The 25299-nt window shown below is 43.9% G+C and overlaps 3 protein-coding genes across 3 annotated transcripts; 1 reads left to right on the top strand and 2 right to left on the bottom strand.

Moving 5' to 3' along the window:
* The first annotated feature begins 235 nt into the window (after positions 1 to 235).
* Positions 236 to 722, top strand: LOC117370767 (transcription factor HES-5-like). Its single transcript, XM_033966297.2, has 2 exons — positions 236 to 315; positions 417 to 722. Exons 1-2 carry the CDS (start codon positions 253 to 255, stop codon positions 720 to 722), a joined length of 369 nt encoding a protein of 122 aa, XP_033822188.1. The 5' UTR covers positions 236 to 252.
* Positions 723 to 1881: 1159 nt separating this feature from the next.
* LOC117370766 (1,25-dihydroxyvitamin D(3) 24-hydroxylase, mitochondrial) lies at positions 1882 to 7431 on the bottom strand. Its single transcript, XM_055222145.1, has 11 exons — positions 6973 to 7431; positions 6667 to 6857; positions 6501 to 6594; positions 5958 to 6051; positions 5663 to 5754; positions 5380 to 5491; positions 4846 to 4991; positions 4264 to 4430; positions 3252 to 3330; positions 2847 to 3044; positions 1882 to 2423 (listed from the first exon to the last, which is right to left on the bottom strand). The coding sequence occupies exons 1-11, from the start codon at positions 7252 to 7254 to the stop codon at positions 2313 to 2315; spliced, it is 1566 nt and encodes a 521-aa protein (XP_055078120.1). The 5' UTR covers positions 7255 to 7431; the 3' UTR covers positions 1882 to 2312.
* A 16685-nt stretch (positions 7432 to 24116) lies between these two features.
* LOC117370796 (probable N-acetyltransferase CML5) lies at positions 24117 to 24800 on the bottom strand. Its single transcript, XM_033966331.1, has one exon. The coding sequence runs from the start codon at positions 24798 to 24800 to the stop codon at positions 24117 to 24119; it is 684 nt and encodes a 227-aa protein (XP_033822222.1).
* Positions 24801 to 25299: the final 499 nt, after the last annotated feature.

Here is a 25299-nt window from a genome sequence, read left to right as displayed (position 1 = left end):
TGTGTCTATCTCTCCATCAGGGCCCAGTCTCCACCTGTTCCACCGACATCTCACTATTGTCCCCAGAGGCAGCAGGAGCATTCAGCGCGCTCCACATGTCCTATTGTCCCTCTGAGCTCTGTGATTGGCTGAGAGTGTGAGAAACTGGTCCCAGACCTAGACCCACACATTCATATGGAGATGTGTGTGTATAAATATGAGGCTGAAGGAGCACACAGCAGACTCTCTCCACAGAGCTCTACAGCTCCACACATGGCTCCTACAATCACTGCAGCAATGGGCCCCTCTCAGGACCACCTCAGCGTCTCTCACAAGGTAAACACACTTTGATTCTTCTACTGAGGCTTTTATCAGGCCTGTGCACTTTGAGTCATTTGTGTAGAACAAATCAACTCATGTGTGTGTTGTTGTTGCAGCTGAGAAAGCCTGTGGTGGAGAAGCTGCGCAGAGAGAGGATCAACAGCAGCATTGAGCAGCTCAAGTCTCTCCTGTGTGCAGAGTTCCTCCAACAGCAGCCAGACTCCAAGCTGGAGAAAGCAGACGTCCTGGAGATGACCGTCACTGTGCTCACACGTCTGCAACAGCACAACAACACACACTTCATGTCCCAGAGCCACATGAAGAGCCCTCAGCAGAGCCACAGGGAGGCGCTCTTCTGTCTACAGAGCAGCACCAGCAAAGACAAGAGAGCAGAGAGCAGCGCCCCCTGGAGGCCCTGGTGACCTGCAGATGGAGCTCTATTCTATTCTGGGACACTTCTGCAGTTTAACAGAAGATCTTCTGTTTCAGTTCTGTTGGACTTTTTCTTCTGTAGAAATTTATTTTCTAATATAAAATATGAATATTTTGTTTCCAGTGGAAACGTGGCGTCAGACGGACCATGTTGGTCTTTGTCAGTGACTCTTTGGGCCTGTTTTGGGGCCACTTTTGTGTTTAATGTTTGCGTGAAAATGTGTCTGTCATTTTCATGTCGCTCTTTCTCATTCAGAGCAGTTTATTCCAGATCATGTTGATCTGACATTGTTCTTGTTGTGGACATTTATTTATTTTTGTTTCCTGAGGAACTGAAGACTGTGGAGCCGTGTGTTCTGTGACTTTGCTCTGATCCTGTTTGTGGATTTTTCTTTGTATTTGTTGAGTTTCCTGTGTCCTCGTGTGATGGACGTGGGTCAGTCTGATGTTTCATGGGTCAGTCTGGTGTTTCATAAATGATCATGTTGTGTCGAGCTGCTTGTGTCTTTTATAAAGACTCATGTTCCTCTGCTCGTTCTGAGCTGATGTGTCTTAGACTCATGTCTGATGGATGTTTCTTGTATCTCATGTTGAGACTTTTCCTCTTTATTTATTTTACAAAAATAAAAAATCCAAACCATCACACCTGAGTTCATTTCATTCTTCACCATAAGAGGCTCAGTGTTTTCTGTTTGTAAATCAAGTCACTCTTCATCAAGAAAGACAAGTTATTGAACCTAGATGTTTGTTTACAGCCACAGGCCACAAGGGGGAGCTGTTGGACAGGGGGAAAATGCCCCTTTGGCTCAGAGTGGACATGGATTTAATAAAATAATTATAGCACAGCATCATTTTTATTTGAAAGGAACTGTTCATTGTGTTTTAATTCTAAATCCTTTACATCTGGAGCAGTGGTGTTTATGTTGTTAATGTTTTAAGACAGAACATATATAATATATAATATAATATATATATAATACTGATGTGTGTAATGCCTGTACTTTTGCAGATATATGTGTATATGGACCAAAGTGCCACTTTCTCAGATTTATACGTCAGTGTTTATTTAACTTTTACACTTTTTAAACCTTTTAATCACCTTTAATTCCAGAACTTAAATCTCATTGTTGGAATGAAACCAGCACAGACTGGAGTTAATACATTTATTCATGCTAAAATTCAGTTGAATAAAATATTTTCTATGTAAAACAAAGTACTATAATACAGAGTAGCATGTATATACACACAGTGAACATAAACTACAATATATACAGTAAACGCGGGTCATGTACATACATGAGGTGAGTTACATAAGATTTGGGGGAAGCTGCCGAGGTGCAACATTCACTTTTTGGTCAGCCATAAATCACAGAATGTAGTCGTAGAAGTAGTCTTAAATATGTCTGAGGTATCTGTGGTAAAAACTAAAATCATTTGTGTTTTTTTTTTTTCTATTTACAGAGCAGCAAAGTGAGGAGTCACATGACCATCAGAGACGTCGTGTCGAGCCTGGAGGAGACACACAGTGTCAGTCGTACTTTTACTTTATGTACGTGGTATAAATACACAGGTGCAGTACCTCATCTCCTGATGAAGGCCACAGGCAGCTCTCTGTTGGGGACTAAAAGTCCAGAGTGAATCACATCCAGAGGCTCAGTATCAGTCGCCACGATCTCGAAGTCTCGAACCAGCTGCAGAAAAAAGCAGAGAGTCACTCGACTCATCAAGTGACCAGAGTTTAGACGCTACAGCTCCGACTTATACACGACTAATAGAGCTATTTTTATACCAAACTAAATTCAATTTGAAACATCTGAAAGTAATTCTGTTTGTAACTGATGTTCGTAAACTCTCAGATTATGACATTAACCTCGCTCCAGTTGTGATAAAAGTATTTTTACAGACTGATATTTGTAGTACTTCATGTGCTTTGTACTTGTACGTGTTTTGTTTTGTAACAGAAGTAGGTGTGAGCAAGGTGTGTTTTCTTCCAAACACATATTTGTGAATATTGACAGTTCATCAAGTCTATGTTGTATTTTGCACATTCGTAAAAATATCTAGTTTGATTAAAGGCACTGTCATTCTAACCAATGTGGTTTTCTATTTCTTACCCAGCACATTGCCAACTGCAGCTGGAGCTCGGCGAGTCTCCGTCCAATACACATCCTCTTTCCGATGCCAAAGGGCACGTAGGCAAAGGGGTTGATGGTGCTCGTCTCCCGCAGCCATCGCTCGGGCTTGAACTGTTTGGTATCGTCGAAATATTCTTCGTTGGAGCCCAGTGCATGACTGTTAATCATCAAAACTGTCTGTGAATGGACAAGGGGAGCATTAAAAATGTAAACGTTAAATCAAAATGGCACAGTTTAAATCGTATTACAGGTCGAAAGTCCACTGCTGTTAATGACTGATTTTGTAAAGCATGCAACAGTTTTGTAATTCTCATCCTTTAGGCAAATGAATTATTACAAGTATATAATCTGCTCATATTACATGTATAAAACTAAGCCACTTACTCCTTTGGGAATGGCATAATCTCCCAACACAGTGTCTTTGTCCAGAGTCCTGCTTGTGAATGGGACTGACGGCGACAACCTGTAAGAATTTACAGAAGCACATGGACATTCAGCCTCTGTAGAGCGATCGTGTAACATGCCACACACATGTTTAAGTAGTTTAACAGAAGGGGAGCTAAACATACTTCAATGTTTTTCACTGGGGCATATGAGGTGATATAATCTCCAGTCACAGGTCATTTACATTCCCTCGTTGATATGGTTAAAGTATTAGCTGTAAATAACATGTAAGGCAACTTGTGACTGCGCCAGATAAAAAAGACCAATGAGAACAGGAAAGTCACCTGAACGTGAGCAGGTGGGGGCATTTTAAGCCGTAAGTCACGCTGATCTGAAAGAGCGTGTTTTTGGAGACAGTCATGTGTCCGGGCGGTACTGGATGAAATCATAATCTGAGCGTGATGTAAAACTGCTGACCGTTTACGATAATCAGATTTTACTGTACTTATTGCGGTGACATAGATACTTTAGGTACGTTTTACTATGGTGCAGCTTCATTCGCCGTTTTTCTGCGTTCTGAGCCCGGCACCTTCATGTTTTAGTGTGAATATAACAGTTTATCCTCAGTGACAGTGAACAATCTGTATGTGTTTAGTTTAATCTGATCAAATGACCCGATGTGCAAATGAAACGAGCTGAACCACAGGTGTTTTATTTGTTCTGTTGGTCGCCCTGAAGATGCAGATGTTTGGGTTTTATTCGTTTATTCAGGAGGATTCAGGCCCAAAAGAGCAAAATCATTAGAATAAATGAATAATACTTCTGCTTCTGACCTTTAGTTCCTCATTCTTTTTGTGTTTTAAATCCTTCACCTCTCTGCAGGCCTTGTCTTGCCTAATTCATTTGACTAAGAGTTTGCCCCCCGTGGATCATAAAGCGTTTTCCCCTGTGTGACATCACCCTTTGAGCTTCCCGTCGGGTGGAATGTGGACGTGTGAGCGCTCCACTGTACCTCATAGACTCCTTGAGGCAGGCCTTGAGGTAGGGCATGCTTTTGATGTGTTCTCCGCACGGGTCCTGGTCCGGGGGCACCACGGCTCGGATCTCCTCCAGCAGCTTTCTCTGGGCGCCGGGGTTACGTGACAGGTTGAAAATAGCCCACAGCATACTGTTGGCGGTCTGAGAAACGTAAACACGAGGAGTTCAAGCGCGGTGCCATGGAAGCCAGCGGGAAAACCGAAGAGGAAATGAAGCAGAGAGAGATGTCACTTAGGAAAGCAGTTAGTCAGAGTACATTCCACTGAGGGGTCCTCAAAGGAGCTCAGTTACACTCGCACCACATTTATTTTACACTTTTCAGGGACTAGAAGAGCAGCGCCTGTTTATTTAAGGAGCCATGCACCGTTTGAACCAAAAGGAAAGAGTCTAAAGGTAAAACTAAAACTCTGATGCACTGGTTGATGAAAACTCAACACAACGAGTCGTGATTAAGCCGTTTGTTCATCATAAAATAAGACTTTCTTCATGTCTTATTAAGTTGAAGTAAAATGCAGTTATTATAAAGTGTGAAAATGTGTTTCTGAATGTCACTGACCGTCTCTACTCCTCCGATCTGCAGCTCGGTGATGGCGGCGTACAGCTCCTTTTTGGAAAGACAACTGTGATGTAAGATGTCTCCGATCAGGTCGTCAGGTGCTCTGTTTGCGTTCCTCTTGATTTTCTTGTCGATGTAGACTTTGGCTGAGGAGAAGAAGAGCAGACACGACGCTGTTTAAAGTCTGTTACGTGAGGCGTTTTGTTTTCAGTCCAATACTGTGTGACGTCTTTGGGACTTTCTCCATCGTTTTCTACCAGTAGGAGGTGCTTTGGGTCCATTTCAAATGATTTAACTGTGTGTGCCTGGTTTGTTTTCTATGTAAAAAGTTGTGTACATTCCGCAGCTTAATGTAGGTCTATGAGTGTTTGTGGAAACTGCGTCGAAGCACATGGTTCTTACGGCTCCAGATAGTACAAATACTTGGCACACACTCCCCACATCTGTTTTACTACAGATCTTAATGTGACGACTAACAAGAGCGAGCAACATCCACCTCTTACGAGAAACACCAGGTCAGATCTGTGTGTTTACCTGTGCTGAAAATGCGGTCCCAGGCGGCGGTGTGGTCCTGCCATGTTTTGGTGTTGAGGCTCCTGTGAAGCTCCACCGGCGTCACCATCATCATGCCAAAAGTGCTCATCATCTGCACAGAAGAAACAAGAAGATTCAATCACAGACGTCACACCTTTTGTAACGCCGCTCTCTCTTATCTCTTGTTCCTGTAAATCCAAGTAAACACAATCACAAAGTCTGACTCGGTCCTGACCTCGGCCCTGCGTGAACCTGCTGGACCAGACAAAGTGTTTGCTCTCACCGTCTTCACTGCGGTGATGAAGTTCATAGCTTCCTCGTTGACTTTCTCTTGCAGGAGACCAAACCGTTTGTCATAAAGAACCAGGCAAATCGCTACAAAGCAAAACAAATTGAGTTAGAACAATTTACCCCAAAAAAATTGTATTAGAGAAGACGATTAATCGAATAAACGTATGATGAGCAGGTGACTCAAGTTACTCAAAGATTCTCATGCAAAGCTCAGATTAAACACACAGCATCTTTAAGAAAACATCCACAAGTTTGAAACTTTAAACACAAAATAAAACATGACTTACTCTCAAACGACCATTTATTCAGCTCGAAGTACAAATCCTCTATTTTTCCATTTTTGTTAATATTTTTAATTCTGCCGACAAAATCCACCAGCACCTTTAAAAAAACAAAAAGATCATGAGCCAACACTTTAAACAAGGAGACTAGAAGAGCAGAGAGTGTGTGTCGAGTGTGTGTACAGTGCAGAGTGTGTGTACAGTGTGTGTACAGTGTGTGTACAGTGCAGAGTGTGTGTACAGTGTGTGTACAGTGCAGAGTGTGTGTACAGTGTGTGTACAGTGCAGAGTGTGTGTACAGTGTGTGTACAGTGTGTGTAAAGTGTGTGTACAGTGTGTATAAAGTGTGTGTACAGTGTGTGTACAGTGTGTGTAAAGTGTGTGTACAGTGTGTATAAAGTGTGTGTACAGTGTGTGTACAGTGCAGAGTGTGTGTACAGTGTGTGTACAGTGTGTGTAAAGTGTGTGTACAGTGTGTATAAAGTGTGTGTACAGTGTGTGTACAGTGTGTGTAAAGTGTGTATAAAGTGTGTGTACAGCGCAGCTCACCTGGTTGATCTTCTTGTCCAGTTTCACCACCTCTGTGGGCTTCATGAGCTTCTGCTGAAACGCGCTCCTCACTCTCTGCCAGTCTTTTCCTTCTCTGTCAAACGGTTGAATCACAGTTTAATCCAGACTCTGGTTAATGTTTTTCTTCTTCAGATGCTGCACTTACAGGATGAGGAGCCCGTACGCCTCGTCCCTCAGGTCTCTATAAGCTTTCCACGGTTTGATCTCCAGCCTCTGGGGGTAACTGCCCTCCTTCCGATACAGAGCCTCCAGTAAACAGGGCGCACCGATGTGCACGGACTCAAACGAGCCCAGCTTCATCCGGAAGATCTTACCAAACTTCTTATGATAATCAACCTTAAAAAAGAAGGAAAGAAGAAACATGAGATAATATCACGACGCGTAAAGTCACTGTCTCCAAAAATGAATGAAATGAGAAACATGCAGAGGTTTCACAGAGTGGACACTGTACCAGAGCCTCGTGCTGCCTGGTGAGTCCTCCTTTACGCAGAAGCTCCACCAGACTGCCAACTAGGGGCCAGTTTGTGGGGCCAGGGATGGCATCCAGGCTGTGCGCAGAGTGCGCTCTGGAGGCTGCAGTGTGCGCTCTGTGAGGACAGAGCGGCGCTGTCTCCACAGCATCCTTCTCCTCCAGCACACACACTGAGGACGTGGGTTTAAAGTGCTGCAGTCCCACTGACTTCTTCTTCAGCAGCTCCACGATCTGAGGAACCTTCTGTATCTGCGCTCGCATCGTTCAGAGCCTCGTGAGTCTTTGTTGTGTTGCTCTTGTCGTTTCTTGGAAGTGTCACACCTTGCCACAATATATATAGGCAGAGACAGCCAATCAGAGCTCTGTGCGCCATGGTGTGGCCGTCGAGCCCACCATTCATTTATGAATCCACGTTGAAAGGATCGTATGACCCCAGATAGACCGAGAGGAAGTGGCCAGTTTTATAAATAAACACACAGAGGCAGAGGTGACGCGGTTCGCTTGAACCGTGTTTCAGCGCGACCCGCAATGAAAAAAAGACAAACTTTGGCAAAGCAAATACTACTGCCACACTCAGGGGCAAATATTTGAGTGAGAGCTGTGGAGTGGGCGATGTGTTTGTGTTTTGTGTCCTTTGGATCATTTTAAAGAAGAGAAAACCATCATCCTCAAGTGTCACAAGAAAAACAAGAAGAACAAGAAGAACAAGAAGAACAATGAGAACAACAGCAAGAAAAACAACAACAACAAGAAAAACAACAACAAGAAAAACAACAACACCAACAACAACAACAACAACAGGATCAACAAGAACAACAACACAACTGAGGACCAGATGAGGAGGAGACCTCTGAAGAATTTCACTATTTCATTATGAAAAACATAAAAGTTAAAGTCTAAATGATGTTCTCTGTAAAATGTGCCAAAGTGTCAAACTCTGATAAATGCTCAGTTATTTTTGTTGAACACATTTGTGATGAAAGAGGAAAGTGCAGCCTCGACTCCAGACACAAAGCATCAAAACATGTTTCTCTGGATGTTTTACACAAAAAACTCTCACTCTTTGATTTACAGCAGAATAAAACAAACTGTGTTGAGTAAATGTTACTTTATTCTATTTACAGTAAATCTAAATCACAGTCCCAAACCCGAGAGAGAGCTCTGTCCTGGTTCAGTCGGAGACAGATATGTGATTAGGTGCACTGAGGGAGGCTGACCCTAGAGACGGATGGGCCACACAAACCCCATGACTGCAGCCTGCTGTCCAGATTGACTGACAGGTCAGTGAGTTCGGCCCTGAGCGCAGCTCCTCTGTACATCAGCCAGGCACATGCAAAGAAACACAGTCATGCATGTACCCTGAGTTCAAGCCCACATTCATGTGCACTCACAGACCACCGTGCTGGAAAAATAATGTGGAGGCCAGAGAAGAGGAGATTAGTTCTCTTTAGACTTACACTCACAGTGGGGATGTAAGCAGCACATACAGTCACATCAGTAAGTGGTCACATAACGGCACTGACCTAGAATGTGAGGTGCCCCTTCCCCAAAGCCCACCCTTAAACCAAGAATGAAAATATTTACAGCATAGTCAGAGTGAAGTAATGCACCGAGAGCCCAGCACCGAGAGCCACTGCGCCGGGTTCACTGAGCAAAGCCTGGTCCAGATTCTCACCATGTTCTAACCTTACTGTACGTGGCACTCCGCCCGTCAGCGGCAACACGACTCACTGCACATTCTCTGTGCCTTCATTAAGCATTAACATTCTTGGCCACAGGCCAGGTTTGATATCATTCAGCATAAAGTTTGACACACTGATAAACAATAGTCTATAGATTATTGAAACGGCTCCAACACTGGGTTTAAATGAAAATGATGAGGAAGGTCTGTGTTTGTTAGAAGAAGACCTCCACGAACCCACTGACCCTCCTGTTTTACACTTCACACAGGGGCCTATGGAGCAGGATTCCCCTGGTTTCAGCCGCGCTCAAGTCGTTGGGGCCATAAGTGAGGTTCTCGTGTTATCTGGTAACTCCATGTTGTGTGAGGGTCATAACTCGCCACAACTGCTGCTTTACAAGCGCCCAGGTGTGAGCTGATGTGTGTCACAGGTTTTAAAGCCGTTAGTGTCTGAAACGGGAGCGACCGGTGTGAATCACTGTTTACACGTCCGGGTCACGGGGGTCAGTCGAAGTACAGTTAACAAAGGACAGGAGAACTCAGGGATAGGTGCACTGTAAAGCACAAACACGTTTAAGGGCCCCAATGTGGACGTTATAAGACGTTTTTTGTTGGTTTGTTCTGCTCTGTGCAGCACTCAGAGCTACAAAGTTTACATACTTTTATTACTGATCTGTGTTTGATCAGAATAGAAAGAGTTATTTATATTAAGTATTAGTAAAGCAGCAGCTACATGTCAAGCAGCACGATGAAATACTTTGATCAGGTGAGGACAAGAACTAGGTCATACGCACAACCTGAGGAGCCGTCACTTCTTTTATCTGATGTTTGCTCTGAAGGTCTTTGACAGAACCATGTGACCACAGTTGGGGAACAGGCCTGATACGGGAGAACTGCTCAAGAAAACCTGACTTTACGCTTGGCCTATTTTTTCCCCACTGTCCCTGATGACATGGAGCCAATAGGTTAACACAGATGAGCGTCTGCACATTTTAAGAGTGCAACCAGGGCAGTAGTATTGGACGAGGGCAACGGTTACTAGGGAAATTCTGGTAAGCTGGACATTATTGGACATTCTTGGAGACTGTCAACCTCGGTTACCGGGTTCAGCATTCCTCTGGTGTAGACACGTCTTAGTCTAACATAGAATCTGGCCAGAATGTAAGATATTTTATTAGTTTACGATTCTTTATTACTTATATCTTATATCTTTTGTGTTAATGTTCTTGTGGTTCTTATAGATGACAGACCAGGGGCGTCATGTTCAGAGACGGCCACGTCAACAAAATGGCTGCTCTCAAAGGGCCAGATGTAAGTGTAAGACAGTATAAATATAACAAAATGTGACCTAATGTAAAATAATTCTTGTTAGTTAAACATTTCTATATTTATTACTTATTCAAATTACAAATATTACACGTGGATTTGCATAAATATGAAAAAAACATCTGTGTAACTGTTTATCTCCTGATAAACTGATATTTTGAGACAGTCAGACGTTTTAATTTACCTCGTCGTGGGCCACATAAAATGACATGGCGGGCAACATTTGGCCCACAGGCCTTGAGTTTGACACATGATACAGACAGTTAAATACAGTATTGTGATATTTCTTCGTTCTGTTGTATCACCAGGGGAATGTCAGCCCTAGTTTGATGGTTATGTCACGGTCGCTGCCATGGCCTCAGTCAACTTGTTGTTGGCACAAAGCGGTACACTTTAACCCTTCCACCGACCTGAGCTTAAGAAGTAAATTTGTCCGATTTGACCCTCAGATACACTGTATGCAGATGACCCCATCAACCCAGCGCCCCGCTGCTGTTATCTTATCATTCTAAACAGAGCTCCAGTGGATGTCATCACGCTCTGATGTACTGTCTGCATGACGAGATTCAGGCCTCTGAATCATTACAGGAGACACAAAAAACAAACCATTATTTACCCATAAAACTGGCTCCACTCACACAGATGTTTTTAAATATTCAGAATAAAATGTTGTAAAAGTTATTTGAAATATGTGGAGCAAAAGTGAATTCTGTTCTGATCCAGATCTTTTTCAAAAATCAACATCCTGTCCATTTCTCTCTCAGCAAACCAAAGATAAAAGTCTTCATTAGATTTGAACTACATGTCATTCAGATTCTTCTTAAGGAAACTGTGCACATGACTGTACCACAGACACTACAACCCCAAAATGAGAAAACTAAAATAACATTCTGCCCTCCCCAGGACCTCCTCCTAGTGGAACCTTCTCAGGGAGGTGTCCAAAAATCATCTGGAACAGACGCCCAAGGCACTTCAGCTGGATCTTCTCAATGTGGAGGATCAGTGGCTCTACTCCAAGGTCCAAGTTTTGAGCTTCTCACCTTAAAGCTGTCAAAGAGTCTGCCCAGTCACACTGCAGAAAAAACTAATTCTGACCATGTTCATCCACTATCGTGTCCTTATGGTCATTATCTAAAGATCATGGCCATAGGTGAGAGGAGGAATGTGAGCTTTGTTTTTGCTTTTTGGCTCCATTTTCACCACAAACGTCCAGTACAGTGACAGCATCACTACAGACGCACTGATCTGTATGTTAATATTACATAACATCGGTCCCTCAGTCTTCTCCAAGTTCTCCAAGACTCCAAGTTACTTAAACTCCTCCACTTGAAACAGGGACTCTCCATCCACCTGGTTAAAGGCACGCCACGTTTACGGTCGAGAACCATGACCTTGGATTTGGAGGGTCTGATTTTCATCCTAGTCACTTCACACTCAGCTGCAAACTGCTTCATTGGATGTTGAAGGTCTTGGCTTGATGAAGCCATCAGGACAACATCATCTGCAAATGCAGCTGCTGCTACGATCGTACACGGACTGGACGGCCCTTAGGGTCCGGACCCCGTACTCCCAGAGCATCCCCCAAAGGACATCAACAGGGACATAGTCGAGTGCCCGATGTCCAGTCCAGATGTGTGAAGCTCATGTGGAGTGGTTGGTCCAAACTCAAGCCGAGAGTCAGCCATGACACTCTGCCTTACCTCCAAGGAGCTTGTCAAACACCTCAGAGACTCTGCATGAGCTGCAGTTCACTTACGTTTGGCCTGCTGATTTTTGTCAGCTGCTTCGGGAATCCCACAAGTCAGCCAGGCTTGATAAGACTCCCTCTTCAGCCTGACAGCATCCTGTATTTCTGAAAGCCACCAGAGGGGTTGCTGCTGTGACAAGCACCGCAGACCTGCCAATCACAGCCACAAGACGAGAGGTGTAGAACACGACCCACTCGGACTCAATGTCTTCAGTCTGGAGGAGTGGACCCTGCAAACAGATGGCTCCACCAGATGTTCCCAACAAACCCTCATGATATGCTTGGGTTTGTCAAGGCTGTAACGACTTTCTCCTCTCACCACCAGGTCATGATCAGCTGACAGCTCCTCTGCACCAGGACACACAGTCAAAAGTCATGACACTACATTGACCTCTGGCCTAAAGTGTCCTGGTGACACATGCCCTGAAGAACACCCCTGTGCTCAAACATGGGGTTTGCTATGGACAGTGACAAGCACAAACGTCAGAAACAAAACAGAGCTCAGGTTCAGTTTCAGATCACTCCTCTCCAGGCGTCACTATTGCCCACGTGTGCAGTAAAACAACCAGAACGACCAGTGCACTGTCCAGAACCCCTCTGAGGGACTCCATGAAAGCTGAGTACTCTGCACTGCTGTTTGGACACAACAGTGAGAGACCTGTCCCTGATCCAAAGGCGCAGGGACAAAACCCTCTAGTTCACTTGGGAGAACTCCAACATGCGGCGGCTGAGCTGTGGAGCAATGAGCAAAACCACAGCAGCTGTTTCTCCCTGTAAACAACGGCAGAGAAATGGATCACCCAATGGCTTTTGAACTGTTAGGATCTAGAAACCAAACTGTGTGTGGAGGTGAGCATGACGATAGCTTCTCACAATAGTTGGCAGGAGCTTTGGCTGCTTCCTCCAGACAGAACTGGTGAAACTGGGCCCAGTTTGTGTCCGTCTCACTCGCATAGGCCTTTTCAGGTCTGTTCACACGTTTTCAGTAGGATTCAGATCAGTTCTTTGTGATAGAAACTCCAAAACATTGACTGTTGTTATTTTATCTCTTTGTTATCCTTAAACCTCTTTGTTATCCTTAAGCCTCTTTGTCACCAGTTTGGCCGTATGCTTCAGGTCATTGTCCATTTGTTGCTTTAACTTCCTGCTGATGTGTTGAGATGTTGCTTCAGTTTTTCCACATAATGTTCTTTCCTCCTGATGCATCTGTTTTGTGAAGTGCACCAGTCCCTCCTGCAGCAAAACATCCCCACGACACGATGCAGACACCCCCGTGTTTCACAGTCGGGATGGTGTTTCTCAGGCCTTTGTCCTCCAAACGTAACGAGGCTCATTCTGGTCAAACAGTTCAGTTTCAGTTTGTTCAGACACAGGACATGTCTCCAAACATGAAGCTCTTTGTCCCTGTGCATTTACAAACTGTCCTCTGTGTTTTTCTGTCTCTTTTGGAGTCATGTCTTCTTCCTGCAGAGTGTCCTTTCAGTCCATGTCCTCAGTCCTCGTTTCACTGTGGATAATGACACACTCGTACAGCTTCAGCAGCTTCTTCTCCAGGTCTTTTTCTTTTGTTCTTGTGTTGATCATTTCAGACCAAAGTTCGTTTGTCTCTGGGACACATTTCTCTTTGTGATGTTTTGGCTGATTCTTTTGACTTTCTCATGACGTTACACAGAGAAGCAGAGTGTTTCAGGTGAGAGTCTGTGATTTACTCAAATGTGTCAATAAACCAATCAGGAAATAGTTTAAAGGCACAGTGATCTTACTATGTGTAAACTTCTCACTTCTCCTTCTCTCATTATTCTGGCTTTTAGTAAATTCTAACTGACCTAAAAGAGGAAACTTCAGTCTGATTCATGTCAGAGGAAAGAAGCAAATGTGTCTTTTTCTACAGTTGGTTTCAGCTCTTTGGATCTCTGAGGTTCTCCCTCGTCATAAAGCTGCAGTTTAAGACAAAGTCAAAATGAGCTCTTTAACTTTACAGAAATAACATACTACAAGAAAATATAAGATTCAGCCTCAAAGATGAAAAGTATTTGCCTAGAGCTGAAGCATGTACATGATTTTTGTTTTAATCCGGCCCTGTGATGCTGTTTGTCGAGTGGTGACTCATGTTTTTCTCCTTATGTTCTGCTTTTTAGTTGTTGCGAAATAAACATCTCGGTGGTGCTGGTGTAATGTTTTGTCTGGAAAAAGGTTTAAGTAAATAAATATGTCCATAAATGTGGCTTTGATGGATTTTATTGGTTTGTTTCATGTGATAAAAGTGTAAATCGTGGATTTACTCACAGCAGGAGTAAAGTGGAGGTGTCACGTCCATTTAAATATTTAAAACACAACTAAGTTATATTTTTATCTTATTAAACATCTTTGTTTCTGATGGTTAAATGTGTTTCCAGGATGTTTGAAGCGTCTGTTTCTCTGTTTCTGTGTCACACACAGGACAGACACTCGACCCGACGACGGCTCTTTTAGGAAAACATGGCTCATTTTTATTTATTTTTTATTTTTTGTCCCAGTTACATGTGATAAATGTTCTGTCTGTTCCTGACAGTGTATTCTCCTGAGGCAGCTGTAGAGGGAGCTCTGCTGTTAAAAGTTACTTAGTTCTTCTTTAAGAAAGTGAGACTTTAATAATACAATCTTGTGGGTCTCATGATGAACAGCATAAAGTCTTTCAGTTGCTGATGTAAAAGAGTAAAAGTAAAAGATCTGAAAACATCTTAACCATGTGATTTCCCAGATGTGGCTGTAGTGAATAAATGATTTAAAGTTCTGTGTAAGTCAGTTCTGGCTTAATCTCACACTGAAACAAACAGAAACTATTGTCTATAGTTTAATTCCATGAGAACATTGTATCTCCATCCAGGCTACTGGAGATCTATTGTTTCATAATGTGTTTTTCACTGCAGTGATGGACAGTTTAACTGCTGTTAGAACAACATCCAGATCACTCTTGGGGGGAAAAGTTCATTTTTCCGGACATGTGGCATGTGTTATGTTACTACTCATTCATAAAGAAAAAAGGGTAAATAGTGGAGCCTCAAACAAGACTTTTAAGGTGCCGAGGAAAAGACAGCAACAAACCCCAGCACTCACGAGGTGAAACAGATTCCTGAGCTGCACTAACAGTATCAGGTTCCTTTGTGAACAGAGGTACATTGCTCACAGTGACGTAGTAAACCTTAGGGAGATGGATTTGGGATAAAAACATCCAAACCTGCATGTGGAGACAGTGCTGTCCCGCCATTCGGCAGCCAGGGAATTTTTTACGGGAAACCAGGGCAAGAACTTCAAGTACTTTCCAACTTCCTGTGAAGTTCCATGGTGTTTTGATCAGTACTGGCCGTCTACCTCTTCTCACTCACTTTCAGCAGATGGTGTTTTCAATTCAGAACAGTTCACATAAGCGCCGCAAAAGCCTTTGTGGAGGCCCGAGGGAGCGATTACACCAGCCACTAGAAGCACGCTGACATTACTGCTACGACCATAACTCCTCATGTGTCGACAGAGGTTTAGATGGAAGAAAGAAGTGTTTCAAAACAATCAGATAAAATCCAACAGTAATGAACTCAACAGATTTACTTTAATTTAATGACAGGGTATTAGGCTAAATCTACTTTATTTGACCTTTCTACCGTGTTGTAAAGTTACTTTATATTAATCTTCTGGATCGTTCCTTCATGTCTGACTGATCTCTCACTGGTTCTGTTCAAACCTTCAGGTTCAGTGTTCGATTCCGTGATTCAGACGCTCCTCAAACTCCACACGGGGCCCTCTCTGCTCGGCCCTCCCTGCACAGGACTGAGTCAGAAACGAAACTGAAACGACGTTCACCTTTTAATACAAATATTCAAACCAACAAAAGGCGTCATGGTCATGGTCGTCTAAATGTGGTCCGCTTTAGCAAAGAAGAGCCCACAGAAGTGTAGCCTCTTTGATGAGTCTTTACTGCGACACACATGATGTAAACAGAATCTGACAGGATAAAGCCTCGTCTCTTTTACTTTGTTACTTCCTGTATTTCCTGTATCCGGACCCTTATTCATTTATTCCATCCATCCATCCATTTTCTTCCGCTTATCCGGGGCCGGGTCACGGGGGCAGCAGTCTAAGCAGGGACTCCCAGACTTCCCTCACCCCAGACACGTCCTCCAGCTCCTCCGGTGGGACCCCAAGGCGTTCCCAGGCCAGAGAGACATAGTCCCTCCAGCGTGTCCTGGGTCTTCCCCGGGGCCTCCTCCCGGTGGGACAGGAGGCATCCTGAGCAGATGCCTGAGCCTCAGCTCCTCCTCTCGACGTGTAGGAGCAGCGGCTCTACTCCGAGCTCCTCCCGTGTGACCGAGCTCCTCACCCTATCCCTAAGGGAGCGCCCGGCCACTCTATTCATTTATTCATTTATTCATTTATTCATTTATTCCCTTTTACACGATTGTCACTCGACCAATGCAGCTTCATCACAGACTCATCACTGATTATAAAAACATAAAATCTGTTCACTGTGAATAATCAGAGCAGCCGAGATGTAAAATAATCTGTGTGAGGATCTGCAGGGCCCAGACGTCAGGAGTGACCTGTGGGTCTGTGGGTCTGTGGATGTGGGTCTGTGGGTCTGTGGGTCTGTGGATCTGTGGATGTGGGTCTGTGGGTCTGTGGATGTGGGTCTGTGGATCTGTGGATGTGGGTCTGTGGGTCTGTGGGTCTGTGGGTCTGTGGATCTGTGGATGTGGGTCTGTGGGTCTGTGGATGTGGGTCTGTGGATGTGGGTCTGTGGATCTGTGGATGTGGGTCTGTGGGTCTGTGGGTCTGTGGGTCTGTGGGTCTGTGGATGTGGGTCTGTGGGTCTGTGGGTCTGTGGGTCTGTGGATCTGTGGATGTGGGTCTGTGGGTCTGTGGATGTGGGTCTGTGGGTCTGTGGGTCTGTGGGTCTGTGGGTCTGTGGGTCTGTGGATGTGGGTCTGTGGGTCTGTGGATGTGGGTCTGTGGGTCTGTGGATGTGGGTCTGTGGGTCTGTGGGTCTGTGGATCTGTGGATGTGGGTCTGTGGATGTGGGTCTGTGGGTCTGTGGATGTGGGTCTGTGGGTCTGTGGGTCTGTGGGTCTGTGGATGTGGGTCTGTGGATCTGTGGTCTGTGGGTCTGTGGGTCTGTGGGTCTGTGGGTCTGTGGGTCTGTGGGTCTGTGGTCTGTGGGTCTGTGGGTCTGTGGGTCTGTGGATGTGGGTCTGTGGATCTGTGGATGTGGGTCTGTGGGTCTGTGGGTCTGTGGGTCTGTGGATCTGTGGATGTGGGTCTGTGGATGTGGGTCTGTGGATCTGTGGATGTGGGTCTGTGGGTCTGTGGGTCTGTGGGTCTGTGGATGTGGGTCTGTGGGTCTGTGGATGTGGGTCTGTGGGTCTGTGGGTCTGTGGATCTGTGGATGTGGGTCTGTGGGTCTGTGGATGTGGGTCTGTGGGTCTGTGGGTCTGTGGGTCTGTGGGTCTGTGGATGTGGGTCTGTGGGTCTGTGGATGTGGGTCTGTGGGTCTGTGGATCTGTGGATGTGGGTCTGTGGATGTGGGTCTGTGGGTCTGTGGATGTGGGTCTGTGGGTCTGTGGGTCTGTGGATCTGTGGATGTGGGTCTGTGGGTCTGTGGATGTGGGTCTGTGGATCTGTGGATGTGGGTCTGTGGGTCTGTGGGTCTGTGGGTCTGTGGATCTGTGGATGTGGGTCTGTGGGTCTGTGGATGTGGGTCTGTGGATGTGGGTCTGTGGATCTGTGGATGTGGGTCTGTGGGTCTGTGGGTCTGTGGGTCTGTGGGTCTGTGGATGTGGGTCTGTGGGTCTGTGGATGTGGGTCTGTGGGTCTGTGGGTCTGTGGGTCTGTGGATCTGTGGATGTGGGTCTGTGGGTCTGTGGATGTGGGTCTGTGGGTCTGTGGGTCTGTGGGTCTGTGGGTCTGTTTCTTTTCCTGGATGGTGCAGATAAATGGATTTTTTCAGGTCTCCTTTTTGTTCATCCAGACAGAACTTTACTTCATCTTCTCAGATAAATGTCACTGCTCAGAACTTCATTTGTGCTTTTTTTTTTTTTTGGTTGTTACAACATCTGTCCTGCGCCGGTGCCAGGGTGCAGCTTGTACTTGTGTGTTATTGTGCCAAAGTCAGAATAGAACCCCAGGGTCATCCTGCCGGATCAAAGTGGTTCAAACACCGGTGCACTTGCCGGGAACGGATTATCCAACTTGTTTTGTACAGCCGAGGTAGTGAATCTTTTGTACAACCCGTGTTTTACGGCGCTTTGTGGGAAGCTTTATGTTTTAAGGTAAAGAGGGCACGGCTCGTTTGAGATATTCCCTGGATCAGAGCCAGCCTCAGGGTTCAGAGGGGTTCTTCTGTACCCTGTGTTAAACTCACTCTACATGTGTGTGGGAGGTGAAAGGCACTGCTATGTAAATGAGTGAGCGAGTTAAAAAACATGCACCGGACGACCTCGCCTGTGCCATCAGTGTGGAAAGTGGTGCACCCTCCCTCAGAGCGGCCTCAGAGCTGTGTTATGTTGATCAGACGCTGATCGCACACGATACCTCCCAGATTGAAGTTATGGGGGTGGAGACGTCTCTTATCATGTTTCTGTGTGTGTTTTATGGTCATAGTGTGGAGAGTGTGGAGCACATGCATAAAACTGTCAAACCACAATATTCACTCATTTTTGCACAAAGTCCTGATTGTAAAGGCATGTTGTTTTGACTCTGATACTCCATTTTAAACAAAGATCTGGACGTTTTACCTGTGTTTGTGAAGCACTTTGAGTTGCATCTACGTAGGACATGTTCTATATAAACAAAGTCTTTTCAGTTTGTACCTGTGATAAGAAAGTTCACTCCTTTATCCACAGTTAAAGACAAAACTTCTTTACACTGAACAGTTACGATGCTTGAAATGTGTCAGAAAAGTGAGAAAACAAGGAACAAAATGCAAAAGTTGTCATTTACTTTGCTGTATCTCTTCTCCCGGAAATAAATAAATACAAATATTGAATAACCCGACACTGTTTTCTTCTATTAAAGATCAGATACTCATGAATTTACGACTGGGAAGATTTGAGTTTATTAATTATTTCCATGAATATTCAGTGTTCTGGTCTCAACAGGTAGAAAAATGCAGGTTCAATGTCTGAATATAAACTGACATTTGAGGAATTTGGCCACTGAAAATGCACAGAACTGAATTAATGACAATTATAAATCAGAAAACACAGAGTCCAGTTTCTTCTGGTGCAGGTTCAGTACCTGTTTGAGCCTGTGTGCGTGTGTACTTGTGTGTATTTGTGTGCATTTGTGTGTACGCTCTTGTCTTCCCAGGGGTCTGTGAGGCCACCAAGTTACTGACCTCTGCCGGGATGAGGCCACCCATCTGATCGTTAACCCCTCGGTGCAGTGCGTAATTACCCCGTGCACCCGTCTCTCTGCCTCTGCCTCGTAACGCTTGTTTTTTGCCCAGTGTATTTTTCAGATCACACCATCGATTTCTCCATGAACCGGCTCCTCAAGGTCTCCCACTAGAGGACTCTGATCCCCTTTTGCTGTAAACTTGTTATTCTCTTCTGCAAAAGGGATGAAAAAAAAAGAAAAGTGTTTGTCAAAGGCATCCCGGTGGTTCTGTGTATAATCGCTCAAGAGTTTAACTGCTGGGAGAATCAGTGGCTCTGTAAAACTGCCTTGTAAAAGTTGTGAGGTGTAGTGAGTCTTAATAATGCAACATTGACATTTATTGGGTGGTAAATATTATTTCACGGCAACGGAAGTCATATTGTGCAGAGGAGCGGTGTAAAAAGACTCTGTGGGGCTGCTCTTAACGGGCCTCATTTGTGTTCACTTAGCACCAAACCTGACTGCAGTCGTGTTTTAATCAAAATCATCTCCAAACACTTAAGTTTTCACACGTTTGAACCCGTGAGCAGCTTTTGAGCTCAAGTGTAAGACTAGATTTAAAAACAATAAGCTGAAAGTAACAGTACGGCCCGGTTTTTCATGTTAGATCGACAGTTTTTTACTTGTTTGTTTTAGAAATGGCTTAACTTCGATGTAAATCTAATGATAAATAAACGTTGCTACACTTGATCTTGATTAAACCCTCTGAGATAAATCCCTTACGCACAGGGTGATAGTTTTATTATCCAAACTCTCACACCAGTCGGTCAAACCCTGTGTAAAATGTAACGACATTGTCCAGAGGAGGACAAAGTGCATGTTTAAGAAAAGGCAAATGTGTTTGTACAGCACAATTTATACACAAAGAAACAGCTTTACACGACAAGAAACACGATAAACTCACAGTACAACAAATCAAAACAGAAATAATCACAATAAAATGAACATTAAAGGAGAAAAGTCAGTCACATGCAGAAAAACAGAAGCGTTTGAGTCTGGATTTAAACTTTGTCAAAGTCGAGGCCTGAGTCACATCTTCAGGGAGAATGATCCAGATTTAAACTGAACAAAACTGAAACAAAAACAAATAAATAATATCCACATTAGTTTTTCTCAAAGGCTTCAATAGAATTCATGAAGTAAAGTAAAATGCAGATGTGTTTTTAGAATCTGGAATACACTGGTCCCTGGTTTATCGCAGGGGTTATGTTCTAAAAATAACCCGCAATCTTTTATTTTTACATTATTCTCTCTGTTTTTGTCTGTAAAACCCCTCACCACACACTTTATACACTTTTCTCACACAGGCGTTAACATTTTCTCACATTTCTCTCTCGTTTAAACTCTCTCAAAGTTCAAACCTTCGTAGGCGTCTTTGTCGGTGCAGAACGTTTCATCGACATTGTGGGTTTTGTCGGGGAGAAAACAAATCGCAAACGTACAGCACTTCAGAGTCACACTGAGATCCAACGTTTATGTAAATTTGTCTGAACACATTCTGTACTGGACAGGAGACACGGCACGGAGGAGACTGATGGACAATGGTCTACAGTCCAACAGCCAATCAGGACGCACGACACAATGGTCTACAGTCCAACAGCCAATCAGGACGCACGACACAATGGTCTACAGTCCAACAGCCAATCAGGACGCACGACACAATGGTCTACAGTCCAACAGCCAATCAGGACGCACGACACAATGGTCTACAGTCCAACAGCCAATCAGGACGCACGACACAATGGTCTACAGTCCAACAGCCAATCAGGACGCACGACACAATGGTCTACAGTCCAACAGCCAATCAGGACGCACGACACAACGGTCTACAGTCCAACAGCCAATCAGGACGCACATCATGGACAGTCTTCTACAAACCGCAGTGCTCCACATCGCCCTCTTCTGATGAAACAAAGCCACTTCTGCTCAAACACGGTGTAAATACATAAATGTTCATGCTCCAAAGGCTCATCTCTGGTATAAATGATTCTGATGCAGATGTGTAACTTATTCAACAAACAAAACAGGTCAAACCGTCACATCCGGGGGGCGCTGTGTTTATCATGACAGGTTTGTTCTGTCAACGTGACCCGATCGATAGTTTTTACACACGTTGGCAGCGATCATTAAGTCGCCAGGATTGTGAAAAGGCCCCGACTTGTGAAATGTCACCTGTTGTTCCTTTGGTTGGACACAAATATTTGCTGATTTACTCATTGTTTAAAGAACTGTAGTAATCTTTGATGTGTTGGAAAGACGCTTGTTTTTTAACCTTTTGCAAATAACTTTAAGGTTTGAACTTTTAGCCGTTGCATTAAAATCACGGGGGGTAAATGTGCGTCCTGTGGTGACACCTACATGTTTTTAAAGTTGATTTTAGCGACTGTAGAGTTTAACGCAGAAATCAGGACGGAATTGTTTAGTTTTTTCAAGTTAAAATAAAACTTAACGGGCAATAAAGGTTGAAAAGTGCACAGGTGTTTTGTTTTCTAAGTTAAAATAATGATAATAATAATAATACTTGATGTCTTCCACCAAATTTAAGCTCATTTAAGTGGAATTTGACTTTCATCTCTGTTTGAAACTCCCCCATAGTGACATACGTTGACGGTCGGCGTGTTGTTTGGCGTTTTGTCACAGCGTTGAACCCGCAGCCTCTGACGGACACATAAAGCACACAAACACTGTGCCAAGTGTTATAACATGAGCTTTCTCAATCGCACTCTTTACTCTGGAGCTCGGCCAAGTGTCATTCACCTGAGAAGTGAGTAGAGATGAACTCAAAACAAGAGCCGCTGCCTCTGTGGTACAGGACAGGGACCACACGAGGCGACCGAATACTGCAATACCAGAGCGAAATGTGACTCTACGCAGTGTTTTGGACGGACTGTACACATGATACTACTGGGACTTGTACGTGTGACACCATTAATACTTCAAATTCTACTGATAATATCTATTTACAGAAGTATATGCCAAAAAATGCACAATAATGAAGAAAAAAACAGATATAAGTCGCACTGGACAATAAGTCACAGAGACAAACAACAGACATTTTCTCTTTAAATCAAGTTCTAATAATAATAATAAAATGTGGACCAACAGGCTGAATATCAGTACATCACGCTAACGTAACACATTTATATTTATTCAGCTCCATGAAGCACAGACAGAACTGAACACGTGTCTGGTTTGTTAACGTAAGATATTAACAGTTAATCAGATAAATAAAGCAGAAAAAACAACAAGTTTACTCTGGATCTCACTCCAAATCAATAAATCCACTGAATTCTTCATCCTCGGTGTCGCTTCTGAACAAATCCACCAACTCCAGAGGAAGATGAAGCGTTCAGTGTTTGTCTTTGTCTTTTAAATGAGTGTAATGTTGATATTTTAAATGTTGAGTGGTTCAGGAGGAGTAGATACTGGTCCAAGTCTAGAGCCCCTCGCACGACTGTCACTGTGACAAGAACCAACATGTGACATTATAGATTTGAATCATTTCACATATAAGTCACATCTGAGTATAAGTCGCACCAACGACAAACTGTGGAAAAAGTCACACTTATCGTAGAGTCCGGGAAATTTCTATTATTTGTATTTGTTTTGAGTTTTACCCACATTTTCCTGCTCGTTTCTACTTATAATCCAGTGATGTTTTTATGAAGATGTGAGTCTGAATCTCCCAGAGTTTAAACAGGTTTGGTGCCGCGTATAAGACAAATATGAGGAAACACTGTGGATCCTGCAGAATTAACGAGGCAGAAAAAGAAGAAAAATGTGTCAGACGTTTGTTTCATCGTGTAAAGTGTTCGCACATAAGGCATTTTATGTGTAAAAATGGACAAATGCTGCACATCTTCGTTCATTTTGTTGACATAATTAATAAAAACATGGTGTAAATCAGTTAGAACTCACTGAAAATTGGTTTAACAGTTCAAATTTCACTTTTCAGTAAAATTTTAAGCTTAAAATTCAACAAATACAAGTCGTGTTTATCACAAGATTGTAAAGTTTATCAGGTTTATAAGGTGATTTTTGTGAAAAGTGCACATAAAACTGGATTGTTTAGTTGTTTTCATGTGAAATCTCATGTTCTGAAACTTCAAATATCCATTGTGTTCTATTGTGTTGTGTTTTCTTCTTTCCATTGCTCAAATATATCAAACCCAATCACCGTGGGCTGCACTGACGGTTCTGCTGTTCTGCTGCTTGTTGTTGATCTCGTGGACCTCCTCACGGCCTGAACCACATGTGTCATTCAGGAGGTATGTGGATGTGAGTGTTTTCCTCCAAAGACGTGAGGCTCGGAGAGGGAAGTCACTTGTTTTTGCCAGAAGATGTAAAGAGCGGTGCAGACCACAGTTTGTGCGAGTGAAAACAGCCCCATCGCCACAAGAGGCCTCCCATGACAAATGAAGTGGAATGAGAGCTATGCAGGTTTACTGTAGTGTGGGTCAGTCCTGAGCACCACTAAAGCTCCAACATCCACGGCTCTTTCAGACGCTTTTTACTTTTGTTCATTCACAACTAAATAAACTGCACAAACACACACACACACACACACACACACACCCCGAGCCTCTGGAGGGTCTGGGGTCTGCACATTCTCTCAGGTCAGTAATAATCTTGTCTTAAAGTGGTAATAAGCTCCTTTAAATATGTCAGTGTTATTTAACCATGAAAATACAGGTCAGCCTCAGGGGCTGTTATGAAACGCCGCCCTCTGCTGGTGCAGTCTGTGCACTGCACTGTGTTTAACTGAATGTTTTTATGTTTTGTTACAGGTTGGGTAATGTTTTATTCTATTTAATACAAATGTAATAATGACTCAGTGGTTTGTGTGATGGTTGTAATAATGTCTGTAATTACATGTAGACAGTTTCACTTTTGAGTAAAGAAGTTTTGGTTTTTTTATTTAAATGTAACTTTTGTAAAGACAAACATTCTCATGAGGAGAACAGGTCAAAGGTGAAGCTCTACATGTTTTTCCATTCTTAACACTGAGACTCTGGCCATCAGAGGCAGAAACAGTGGAGCCTCTGCTCTTCTCTTTGTAGTGACCAGACTGAAGCCCACCGTCTCATACAGAGCCACAGCTGCAGCCTGGGTGGAGCTGGTCTCCAGCACCACCTTAGAGAAGCCTCTGTCTTTACAGAAGTCCACCACAGTCTGTGTGAGTCTGCGGCCCAGGCCCATGCGCCTGCACGAAGGAGCGATGATCATCCTGAACAGTTCACCAAACCTCTGTCCACCGTCTTCTTTCTCCACCACGGCCACGGTCCCCAGGATCTGAGCACGACCCTCCACCTCGGCTTCAGCCACCCAGAAGCAGTCTCCAGGCCTGCTCATGAAGCTCCCGGGAATGTCCCTCATGTCGGTCTGGAGTCTGTTTCTCACGTAGCCTGCATAGATCTCGTGGCAGCAGTAGAAAACGACACTGACCCACAGCCCCGGTAAAAGAACAGCCCCCAACCACGATCCAAGGCAGTATCCAGCAGCAAACAGGGTGGAGGTGATGGTGAGGTGGAGACGGCTGCTCATGGCGTTGTAGAAACATGGACCGATGTGCTCCTTAATCCCCAAACTGAACAGGTCACACACCGAGGCCTCGTCTGACGGTCGGAACTCACGAATCACCAGCTTCATGACTAAAGCAGCTGGAGCGAAACAGACATGGCACAAATTCACCACTGGAGCATCAGGTAAAACTAAAGTCCTATTCAGAAATGTACAAGGAGAAGACTGATACATAAATATAAAATACTCTCTGTTGAGAAAGAACTTACCCACAATAAGCCCAGTCGAAAGCCTCAACGACGACTGCAGTGTTTGCAAAATACATGAGCACAGTAAAGTTCATTTTCCACTACAGTCAGAAGCATTTTACTACGCTGCATAACACTTTACAGATAAGTTCTGTTGGGGCGAAGTACCATAAAGTTAAGATAAAAGCAGAGTATGGGCATACACAATATTACATAATTTTCAAGTGCACAACTGACACTAATCAGTATCTTTACACACTGGTTGAACATTACTGAAAAAGATCTTATTTACTCCATATTTGCTGCATATTTCATTATTATGTTCATCATGTTTCTGTAAAACTCATTCATTCAATATAATAAAAAAAAAAACAACTTCA

Source organism: Periophthalmus magnuspinnatus, chromosome 5 (genome assembly GCF_009829125.3).
Source record: "Periophthalmus magnuspinnatus isolate fPerMag1 chromosome 5, fPerMag1.2.pri, whole genome shotgun sequence".
In the NCBI taxonomy this organism is placed as follows: domain Eukaryota; kingdom Metazoa; phylum Chordata; class Actinopteri; order Gobiiformes; family Gobiidae; genus Periophthalmus; species Periophthalmus magnuspinnatus.
Note: the sequence above shows the minus strand (reverse complement) of the source record. Positions and strands in the feature narration are given on the sequence as shown.

What these genes read in the sequence shown, in the direction of transcription:
- LOC117370767 (XM_033966297.2), top strand. Translation starts at nt 253, where the DNA reads ATGGCTCCTACAATCACTGCAGCAATGGGCCCCTCTCAGGACCACCTC. An exon ending in ACCTCAGCGTCTCTCACAAG is followed by an intron (nt 316 to 416) that starts GTAAACACACTT and finishes TTGTTGTTGCAG; the next exon opens with CTGAGAAAGCCTGTGGTGGA.
- LOC117370766 (XM_055222145.1), bottom strand. Translation starts at nt 7,254, where the DNA reads ATGCGAGCGCAGATACAGAAGGTTCCTCAGATCGTGGAGCTGCTGAAG. An exon ending in CCAGGCAGCACGAGGCTCTG is followed by an intron (nt 6,858 to 6,972) that starts GTACAGTGTCCA and finishes TTCTTTTTTAAG; the next exon opens with GTTGATTATCATAAGAAGTT. An exon ending in GCGTACGGGCTCCTCATCCT is followed by an intron (nt 6,595 to 6,666) that starts GTAAGTGCAGCA and finishes ACCGTTTGACAG; the next exon opens with AGAAGGAAAAGACTGGCAGA.
- LOC117370796 (XM_033966331.1), bottom strand. Translation starts at nt 24,800, where the DNA reads ATGAAGCTGGTGATTCGTGAGTTCCGACCGTCAGACGAGGCCTCGGTG.